The sequence below is a fragment of the Elgaria multicarinata genome, chromosome 1, assembly GCF_023053635.1.
Source record: "Elgaria multicarinata webbii isolate HBS135686 ecotype San Diego chromosome 1, rElgMul1.1.pri, whole genome shotgun sequence".
Lineage (NCBI taxonomy): Eukaryota > Metazoa > Chordata > Lepidosauria > Squamata > Anguidae > Elgaria > Elgaria multicarinata.
In genome coordinates this window covers 105381920-105393475 of record NC_086171.1, presented here as the reverse complement: position 1 = coordinate 105393475, position 11556 = coordinate 105381920, and the positions used below count along the sequence as shown (strand labels likewise).

Sequence of the window (11556 nt, the reverse complement as noted above, 5' to 3'; positions counted from 1 at the left end):
CTAAGATATATCATGTACAACTGACCTTAAAGCCTGGAAAAGACCCGACCCCCGCCGTCGCCAATTTTAAGAAACCTTTATCTTAAAAAAATTTAAGATCTACTAACTTTCCATTTGAACCCAGGAAACCCAGATGCTTAATAGTCCTGTTTAGGCATCCCAAATGCACAAGGGAAAGAGCAGGGACGAACCCACTGCCCTTTCCCCTCCTATACATCCCCTTTGCTGTTCCTGCAGGGCCCGCCCCCCATGTTTTGGGGGCTGAACATGTACAGTGGGGAGCCTATTCTACTCAAATAGAATCCTGGTCTTCTAAAATTTAGAGCCCTGTATTCTAGGATTCTAAACTGAGTAGGCAGCCTACTTGAGTTGAAAAGGCTCCCTCACTGCAGATGTTCAGCCCACAACAAATGCCCCCCCCCGCTAAGGGATGGCAATAGGGATATGCAGGGACAACAGACTCATCATCACATGTGGATGGTGAACAAGCTACCTGAAGCTTGTTCACCCATATCAGCCTGCCCACACTTTAAGATCAAAAAGAGAGGCCCTTTTCACCTGCCCGCCAATCAGAGAAATTAGGAGGGTCTCCACAAGGGAGAGGGCCTTCTCAGCAGTGGCCCCACACCTGTGGAATGAACTCCCACTGGTGGTCCGCCACGCACCTTCCTTACAGGCTTTTAAGGACTTAAAAACATTCTATTTTCTATGGCCTTCTCATAAATGAATACTGTTTTGCTGCTAGTGCCCTTGTTGGTTTTATTGTTAGTTTTTACTGTCAGCTTTTATTGTTTTTAACTGATTACTGTTTGTGCTTTTACTGCTTTTAATGTTTATACAGTTTTATGGTTGTAAGTTGCCTTGGGAGGGCTTTTGCCCTTAGAGGCAGCTAAGAAATGTTTAAATAAATAAATAAATAGGGTTGTTGACACCTCTTCATTTTAAAGAAATCATACCTCCTCTGAAGGTATTTTATAATGGCAATTAGTTTTATTGCTTGGTTTTAGGACCTGTATTGCAGTATTGAAATAAATATTAATTTGTATTTTCTGACAAGACAAAACTGATCATCTTTCATGATCCCACAGGTGTGCAGTTTGGGACAGCATCTTGACTCTCAACAATCCTACCCCCAAATAGGTTTCTAGCCCTGGTGGCTGAAGCAGTTAATTTGAAAACCCAGAGGCAGCATCTTTCCACAAAAAATACTTTTTGTAGAAAGATACTATTTTATTTGTTTATTTTAGTGCGTACAAAGCTCATGGTTAAAATATGGGATTTCCTGTACCAAGATGTAATGACGGCTACCAATTTGGATGGCTTCGAAAGGGGGTTGGATAAATTCATGGACGATAGGACTATCAATGGCTACTAGTCTGGAAGGTTATCAAAGGCAGTTTGCTTCTGTATACCAGCTGCTGGGAACTGCCTCTGGGCGGTTTTTTTGTGAACCACCCAGAGAGCTTCTGCTATTGGGCGGTATAAAAATGCAATAAATAAATAAATAAATAAATAAAGAGCGGGAGGACCGATTTGCACTCATGTCCTACTTGTGGGTTCCGAAAGACAGCTGCTTGGACAGAACGCTTTAATAGATGGGACCACTGGTATGATCCTACAGAGATCTTCTTGTGTTAGAGACCTTTGGCTATTGGGCAGTAGAGAAATGTAATAAATAAAATAAATAAATAATGAAATGTTCGGGGGTGTGTGTGTGTGTGTGATGGCTTTTTGCATCCTGTTCACTAATCCTCCAATCTTCTCCCAACCCCTTCGCTTGTCCAGCCTTGCTTACCCCCTCACACAGTCACCGCTCCTCTCCTGTCACCTCAAAGCTACCCTTAAAAGAATAATTAAAAAAATGTGCAAAAACTTGGTGCTCATGTTCTGACTCAAACAGGGGAAATCAGCAAATTCATGCAAGTTAGGTGGATCTGACTGCGCCAGTCTTACTTGCACAGCATAGCTGGAGCACAAAATTTGGACGTGTTTTGCTGGAGAGCCTCCCTTGATGCCCTCCAAGGTTGACACATCTCTTACCTTGACTTCCCCCTGTCTTCTGACTGTCCTGCAGCTGTTCCTCTCTGCTCGTCACTGGGGTTTGGGGCTGGCCCGTGGCATGTGTATTATTGCAATTATTGGTAGACAAAGCCAGCAGCTGCCGCTTAGAGAGCATTTTTGGACTCTGCAGGCTGCTCTGCTCCTCCAGCTCACACGCACAGACATGTTGGAAACTATTCGGGGAGGCTGAATAAACTGAGAGTTCATTGGCTTGGTCCTCCTGCCCAGGATCCTGGTCAGTCAGCTTGTAGTTACCTGTCAAAACAGCCCTCCTATAAGGCATAGGGGAGGAATGGGCTTTTCCAGTGGCGGGAGGCGCAGGTATTCGATTCACGAGGTTGTACGTGGCAGCTATCTGCTTAGTTAGCTGATGAGAAGGGTCTTTTACCTGCTTAATTTGACTTACGTTGTTGGTCGGCCTGTGAGTGTGATGGGAGTTCTCCACTGGCTTCCTAATCACAGAATCTGTTACACTGTCAAGGACCAGATGGGAAGGCAACTGCGGAGAGTAGACTGTGGATGAGGATTTGAGCACCTTTGTGTGTTCTTGGGTCTTGCCTTTCTTGACCAGCTGGTAGAGATCTATAGGCTGGTTGCCTCCGGGAAAGGCTTCTGCCTTGTTGGGGGCCATTTGGGTCACCTGACCTCTTCGCTTAGAGCCTCCCTTCAAGTTGCTGTTGTTTGCATCATTAGCACTTGATCCAATTTCCACTCTGCTAATGCTAGGCACGTTATCCCAGGCTTCCTCTCCGTTGGTATGGCAGCTGCTATTTGCCTGGTGCCTCTCCCCCTCAGTCTTCCTGTTCTTGGTTTCCCTCTCCGAAGGACCAGCCCCACCATGCCAGTGGCTTTTGGCCACTGACTGCCGACTACCGGCACCAGCTTCTTCGCTGTCAGTCCTGTAACTGTCTGATGTGTCGGTGGTGCTGTCCAACGCAGAGTCCACATCATCTATACAAGTCACTTCGCCGATATAAGTCTCCTTGATGCGTTCTGTGTAAACACGCTGCCGAGATGGAAGGATCCACAGAGGAGTTCCTTTGGGACCCAGCGTCCTTTTTCGTGAGTCCTCCTGGGACACAGTGAGCTGGTTTCCATTGGCATGGCCTTCTCGAGGGACGTTACAGGTCTGATGCATATCATTCCCAGTTTGGTTTACTCCCATGTCTGGGTTCCAAGTAGCTGCCAAATTGCTGACGTAAGACCCACAGGCACTACACTTCCCTGCTTCACTGACCACCAGAGCCTTTCCCTTCTCAGAGGCTCTTTCCCTTCTCAGTGCTCTTGCTGCCTGCCCAGCACTCGGCTGTTCCCAGGCAGCTTTGTTGATGCCATTCTCTTTGTGCTGGAGGTCACCATTGATATAATTTGAAAGATCCGGTTTGGAAGCCAATGCGCCCCGCTCCAGCGACAAGAGAACCGAATTCAAGACTCGCTTTTGACGCTGCTGCAGGCGCTCCAAGTAGCGGACCTCGGCATCCCGTGCAGATTCATCCTCAAAACGCACCCGGGATGGGGATGGCCCTCGCTTCCTCTGCTGCCCACAGCTGGATTCCCCACTAGACGAGTCGCTCAGGTTTCCACTGACATGTGAGTCGCCATCCTTTAGAGCAAAGTTCTTTCCAGCTGCAGCAGAGATCCCACAAGCATCCCTGAGAAGCAAAACAATTGAGAGAAACTGTGGACTTGGTTAAGCTAATCATCCTGGGCCCCCACTTCACCGATCTTCAAACTCTGGACAGAGGGCACCACTTGGGCCCCAGTTGTAACCTAACAAGAAGCCAGGTCTTGGATGTTACTTATGGAATGACTTGCCGGGAAAGATTCGTCAACTTAACAGTCTTCCAGATTTTAAGAAAGCTATAAAGACTGATCTCTTCTGGCAGGCCTACCCAGTTGAATTTTAAGATGCCTTTTAATACTGTGCTGCTTTTAGTAATGTATTAGTTTTAAATTATTTAATCAATTATATGTATTTTATGGCATTTGTGTTGTACCCCGCCTCGATCCAGAGGGAGAGGCGGGTAACAAATAAATTATTATTATTATTATCATTATCATCATCATCATCATCATCATTTCTCTACCTAAGCTTGACTGCCAAGAACCACTCAGTTGGGTAGCATGCATCCTGATTGTCTGTGGATTCATCACACCAACTCGGTATCAGGCATTTAGCACATCATTTAGCGCTGATACTCTCTGCTGCTGCATCTTTAAGACAGAAGGAAGTAGTACAAAGGGTTACGTAGAGGTAATGGATGTGTTCTGAATAAGGACAAGATCCAAAGAATTGCTTAGGACTGACCAAGGACCTTCTGCTCTGCAAGCCAATGGCTTCAGAGGCTCAAGACTGAACAGCACCTGCTAGCAAATCAGCAAGATGGATTTATACTTATAAAACCAAGGATAATATGGGACTGGATAATGCAGCTCTAACAATACTCATAACATATGCACAGCAACTGCCCAAGCAATTAGATAGTTCTGTTAAATAGGCCGTACTAAAGTCTGGAAGTATGAAGCAAAAAGAACTGGTCTCTGGTGGATACTGACAGAAAAAGTCCATTATCTGGACTTAGCAAAAAAATAAATGTTGAGATGAATAAATATAACTGGGGTGTTTTTTTCAACTTAGCACTGGAGGAGAAGTAATTCACCAAAGCCCACAGGCCTGCATTTGGATAGAATCAAAGTTGGATTGTTAAAAAGGAATGCATTTTAAAAGCATTTGTTGTGGTGACTTTTTTAATAACAGGTTGGTTCCAGAGTGTCCCTTCCAGAAACAGAAGAAGCCCCTTCCATTCACAAAAGGGAGTGAGATCCAGTAGAGGCTCCCACTGGAGGGAAGTGGGGAGAGGTGATATTCACCAATAGGGGAGGAACCAATCAGTGGTAGAGCGCATGCTTTGCATTCAGAAAGTCCTAGGTTTGATTCCTGGCATCTCTAGGGCTGGGAAAACTCCCGCCTGAAACTCTGGAGAGCCACTGCCAATCAGTGGGGCTGCTTCCACACTGGATGGTTGAGTGTTGTTGAGCTTTGGGTTGTTTGTTGAACTGTGGGTTAGCGTGTTGTTTGAACTAGGAGATTTCCCACAGGGTGGCTTGTTAACCACCCTGAACAATCCAACCTGACCTACATTCAGTGGTTGAGTGTGGGTTGTTGCTGAACCATTGGTTAGCGTGTTGTTTGAATCCAGGATATTTTCCACAGAGTAGCTTGTTAACCATGCAGTGTGGCTTGTTAACATCCCAATAACAAACCATGGGTTCTCAAGGTGACTTGTTCGAGAAAAATAAGCCACACTACATGGTTGACAAGTCAGCCCATGGAAAATGTCCTGGGTTTAGACAACATGCTAATCCACAGTTCAATAAACAACCTACAGTTCAACAAGAACCCACAGTTCAACAACAATTCACACTCAACCACTGAGTGTGGTTTAGCACGTTGTGTGCACAGTCCCACTGACTGGGTTCACACGAGTGTACAGTAGCATATTGTCTGAACCCAGTCAATGTCAGCACTACTGGACCAACGGTTTGGCTCAGTATAAAGCAGCTTTCTATAATCCTATGTTCCCATTTATTTATTTATTTTCTATATTGCCCAATAGCTGGAGCTCTTTGAGCAGTTCACAAAAATTAAAATCACAAAATATAGTATAAAATCTAATATAAATTATAATAGCTTAAAACTACAATATGAAAGTGCAACCAGAGTAAAAACTCGCAGCAGTGCAGAGATTTAAAACACAAGAGCTGAGGCTGATTCATGCTACTGTTCAGGAAAAGCCTTTGCTCTCAAGCCTCTGCATTTATGTAACAGGAGCGCATATCCAAAAGCTTTCCGTCAGGCGGCCACATTTGAACCTGACATCCAGGTAATAATTTCCATGGGGACTTGAGTACCTGTACAATTTATACTTTCTTTTCCTCCAGAAAGCAGGGGGAAAGGAGGATTACAGAGCAGCAGTGTGCATCAGACAAGATACATTGTGTTGGTAAAGTATTGATTTTATAAATTTGGTTTGACTGTAAGGATGACATTTGATACTAGTTTGCAAAAATCACAAGTGTGCTTGGAAGCCAAGACCTGGAAGCTGGTGCCTCTCTTGTTTTCATGAAATGGAAAGTCAATCAACATAATCCTACAGATTCAATAACTTTGCATAAGCTGTCCGTATGTTTGGCATAAGGGAGAAAGAATGCGTTTGTTGGGCGTTGGAGAGAGTGTAATATCCTCCTCCAATATACAAGAGAAGATAAATACAATAGTATGTTTAGCATTAAAACAAGGAGTTCATAGAGTTCAAGGGTTTTAATGGAATAGTCTTAATGTGGGTTGAGGGTTTTAATGGAATTGTTTTTATTGTAAAGCGCCTCGATGCCAGAAATGGTGAGGCGGCGCTATAAAAACGCTTTAAATAAATAAATAAAATAATAAATAGTATAGCACTGAGAAAGTCAGTTTCCTATAAGATCCAGGAATGTACCACATTTTTTAAAACACACACACACACACACACACACACACACACACACACACACACATACTCACTCACACCTAAGATGGCCATAGCAGTGTAATCATATATTTTTTCTGACTCTTATTATGAAAAGTGTCAGTCACACATTATAGTTAATTCATTCTAACATTTTACTCCATTACGTGGTTATGGTTTAACTCCACCATCCCACCGTGCCCCATGTACATCATTTTCTTGGTTCTGAATCAACACACATACATACGGTAATTCCTGGGGACTCTATTCGTTTAGCCTATATTTTTTCCTAGATACCAATACCTTTAGACGGATAGCTTGGTAACATGAAATAAGGCAAGTCTACGAGGAATGACTAGCAGAATTCGCTACAAATGTATTCAATCTATACAACAAATAAACTTATTTGGAATATATCATATTTGGTGGTGGGAGGAACATGCATGTGGATAGTTGTGAGAAAAGGGACAAGCGGTTTACAAAGGAGAAGAACAAGAAAACATTGTTTACGGAAGGAAAACACAAGCTCGGATTGAGTACCACACACTGAAAATATAACATAGGTCCTTCTTTCCTACCCTCTTCTCCCAGGCCGAGTCCTCCTGAAAGCAAGGTAAATTCTTGCTCTTACCTCCTTTCCTGGGGTGTAGTAGGTAAGATGTTATGGCTGGCTCGGAGGGGATTCGTCCTGGCCTTCATACGAGCTCTTTGCAGCAGGTGCTTGGCCTGTTCATGCCTGGGGCTCAGCTCTAGCTCCTGGTTGGGAACAAAGGCCCTGCAAGCAAGGCAGCAGGGGGCAAGGAGCCCAGGATTAGGGAAAAAAATAACAAGGATTAAGAGTGGTTTAACAGTGACGACGGCTGCGTAGGGTGGAGACAACATGCTCACAGAGGATGGGCATGGGGTCCTGCAGCAGCCTGAGTTGACACCAGGTGGCACCTTTCTAGGCCATGATGAAACTGACCGGCCGTTGGCAAGGTGGATATAAAAAAGTGGCTTCTAGGCACACCCCTGATCAAACAGGCTGGGGATGTGAACAGCAAGAAAATCTACAGGGAGGCCCAAATGTTTAAGGCAGGCGACTGAAATCGATAAACCAAAGACTCAGGCAGCCGTTCACTTATGAGAGAAAGTAAAGGGGTGCACTTGGTAGCAGCTTCAAAACTGCCTGCTGATGACCCTAAGCGGTCGTACATCATAGAAAGAAAATGGGACGGGGGACTCTAGGTCTGGAATGGAAGACTATACAGTGTTCAAAGTAAAAAAAGAAAAGAAAAAGGTTTAGCAACATCTATCAATAAGATGTATAGGAAATATTTCCTAACACTGCTGCCCCCCCCTTTTAAAAGACCTATTGGTGGGGAAGGTGTGTGTTATTTATTTTATTTATTTATTTATTTATTAAATTTATATACTGCCCCATAGCTGAAGCTCTCTGGGCGGTTTACAAAAGTGGCATATATGATATCACAGACATCACGATAGGTGGCCAGAACAGTCAAACATAGGCTGAGTGGACAGAGCACTCATTTTCAAAGTATATCTTGAATCACCAAATAAACCTTAAAAATTGGTTTTATCACAGATAATGGAAAGAGAGAGAAAAAGCAAATGTCTGCAGAGTTGACAACAAGTACCCTACAATATTGCCTCTCCATTTTCAAAGACATATCACCCATATACAGCCTCAGCTTCAAAGCATAAACAAACAAAAAATGGCAGAAGCCAGTATTTATTGGAATTTTGAGGACAAGGTTCTTCTGTTGTACTCCACAAACAAGAAATTGCACTCTCAACAAGACTAGACAGGCTTTTTGTTTTGTTTTAAAGTTATTCCCCAGAAAAACCTACGTTTTAATTTAGTTAGGATTTCCAATAAATATTGACTAATGCCATCATGGATTCGTGTTTGTGTTCTCCCGCTCTCTCATATATCTAAATTTGTATTATGTTGTTCCCCCAAGAAGCTCAGAATGTCACACCGGTGATTGTTTCCATTTTATCCTCACAACCGCATCATATGGTAGGTTAAGCAGAGAGACAGTGACTGACTGAAGATCCACCAGTGAGTTCCATGGCTGAGCAGGCATTTGAACTCCAATCACTAACAGTGCAGTCCTATGAACACTTACTAGGGACTAAGTCTCATTTAATGACTTTTATTTCTGAGTAAACAGGCTTAGGATTGCACTGCAAGTAAGGGACTTTAGTTACTATACCAGCCAGGCTTCTGTACTGGATTTATTGATGCCACCTTCTTATGCTAAGTCTGGTTCAAATCAAATCCCTTCACTTGTTCCTAATACATCCAGAAGCTGCTGGTGCCCTAAACATTGTCTTTTGATGGTTTCCTTTATCCATTCTCAACGTCTTTCACTACTGATTCCTGTTCATCATCCTTCAGTTTTCACTGTGTCATGTGCCCTGGTTTTTCCTTCCTATCCACCCCCACTCAGTGCATCAACATGCTCGAGTCAGACCTTCCCTATTGGCCCTAACCATAATCTTCATGATTATTTTAATCAGCTCAGAGCATCACTTCAGATGGCATAAGCTTAACTCTTTCAGGGAAGCCTGCACATCTTGCATTACACACGAGGCTATTGATATGCACACATCTGGCTATTGCAAGGTTTTTCAGAATGGAAAACACAATGAACCTGACTGCTGTTTAACAGACATGCATTTCCCCCAAATATGTGCAGAAGCCCCCTGAGAAACTGTGTTTCCTTCAAAATCCCTCAGACATTTTGCCCAAGTAGGAACCTCCAAATTGGCCCAAGAAGCTACAATGGAGCACTAAATGCATCCAGCAGCTCCTCTTTGTGCCTCCTAGGAGACGGGGACAGGGAGAGGGAGCCCTTTCTTCCCACAAACAAACCTTATCCAGATAAATGCAAATTCCTTAATAAACTCAACATTGAAAGCTATATCTCACCCAGCAACAAATGCAAGCACCTGTGTGGGGCACTCTAATGCAGCAATGAACAGCCAAATCAGACTAGACTATGGGCTTCTCTAAACGAGGGATTTATAGCACACTCGTGACTAGCTACTCAAGGGAGTTTCCAGGTCAGTTACATGACGTTGTAAACATCCTGTGCCTCTCTCGTACTTTGGAAGGATTTTCACGGCTTAATTTGAAACAGAAAAAAACTCGTAACAAAAAGAGCCCCTTTCCGTTTCAGAATGAAAAGAGGAAATCGCGTTTTAAGAAGCAGCAGATTACAGTGCCTTCTTGTGGCTGTATAAATGAAACATATAGAACTCCTGGTTAAAGGAGAAAAAAGGGAGGGGGGACGGGAAGTGTGTGTAAAGAGAGTACGTTGTGATCATTGGATGGAAACGGAAGCCAAAATCTGCTGTAAAGTTGTGGGATTTTCCCTGGTGTAGAAATGCTTATGACAAGGCTTGCCTAAATCATCAAAGGCTACTCTACCCTTCAGAATTAACACTGAGTCCCAAGTCAAGAGTTTCAGGAGACTTCGTTCTACAGGAAGGATTCCAGGGAAGAGAAAAAGGTAGGCAAAGACATCAGCAGAGGCCTATTCCTGCTAGACTGTCCCCTCCTTCCACAGGGTTGGCTGGTTACCACCACCTTTCCCTGTGGGAAGGACCCTGATTAGATTTTATGTGTTGATATTAACTGATTATTTGCTTTTATTTGTAAGTTGTCTTGGAAGAATTTGTATCCTTGAATGTGGGATAGATAGAAATAAAAGTATATAATAAATGCAGAGATTTCTGAAATCCAAGCAACTTGTCTCCTGAATGATAAACATGCAACTGTCCAATTTACAGAATTGCTTATTCTCATTAGTGTTGGTGTAGTGCAGTGCAGTGTAGTTGCTATGAGCTAGGCATTCCCTAGTTCAAATATCACTTCAGCCATAAACCAAATTCAGTGGCCTTCAGCAAACCACCATCTCCCAGCCTCAATCCTCCACAGCTGCATTATAGGAATAACAACAACCTGCCTTACAAGGGTGTTTTAAGGATTACGAGAATGTACGTGAAGGGCCTTGAACACTCAAAAGTGCATGGACTGAGAAAACAACTAAGTGGAAACTGATACAATTTCTATTGACTACGGGTTTACTGTCAAGTTAACACACTTGGGGTTGGGGTTGGCTGAGGAATGTTGAGAGTTGCAGGACGTTTTTCTGCCTAAACATGAATAGGATTGCATCCTTGGATATAAAAACATGAAACTTATACATTTATTTGAAGCGATGTGGGCTCAATTTTTTAGTTTTTGGTATATGAGATATGGAAAAGTATTTAAGAGATCATACAGTATTAAAACCAAGATATGTATGTCAGATTTATGAGATGTACTATAAAATCTGATAATATAAGGAAAAATTATTTCTTCGATTCTAAGACACCATCGATTGTAAGACGCACACTAATTTCAGTACCACCAACAGAAAAAAAGCTTTGATTCTAAGAAATAATAAACGCACCCGCGGTTCTAAGACGCACCCCGTTTTTAGAGATGTTTATATGGGGGGGAAAGTGCGTCTTAGAATCGAAGAAATACAGTATATCAGTGTTGGACCATTTTTAATCATTCCACCACTAAATAAACTCTTGAGTATTATTACATGTCCCCTGTTATTCAAATTATCAGCCTCTGCTCAGTTTTGAATTGCCTTGACCTCCAAAATCAGAGAAGGAAGCCAGTTAAATGACTGGCATCTCCGGGTAAGATATCAAATCCCATCCACCAATGTACTCAAATGTCTCCTTGTCTCCCATCTTTCCATGGAAAATGGTCTGTAAATGTTTTTTCCTTTTTCTTTTGTAATGCTATTAATCGAGAAACATCCATTCCAAATTCAGGAGTCATCTCATAAGTAGACCAAAGAATGTAACAGGAGTCAGTTCAATATTGGACCGTAGAAAGGAAGCACTAGCAGCAACTCTTTAGACCACTCACAGCTGCCTCTGCATGGGCTGGAGCAAGCTGGACAATCTTTTTTTCTGC

The 11556-nt window shown here is 43.0% G+C and overlaps 2 protein-coding genes across 2 annotated transcripts in view; one reads left to right on the top strand and one right to left on the bottom strand.

Annotated features, from left to right (window-relative positions):
* The window catches only part of STX6 (syntaxin 6), a 590646-nt gene that overhangs the window by 59469 nt on the left and 519621 nt on the right, over positions 1-11556 (top strand). The gene's annotated exons all lie outside the window — the stretch shown is intronic.
* The window catches only part of KIAA1614 (KIAA1614 ortholog), a 40814-nt gene that overhangs the window by 22803 nt on the left and 6455 nt on the right, over positions 1-11556 (bottom strand). The window contains exons 4-5 of the mRNA XM_063134444.1: positions 7198-7341; positions 2041-3713 (exon numbers count right to left, since the gene is read on the bottom strand). Of these exons, the coding sequence (XP_062990514.1) occupies positions 2041-3713; positions 7198-7341 (1817 nt within the window). The remainder of the gene's footprint in view (positions 1-2040; positions 3714-7197; positions 7342-11556) is intronic.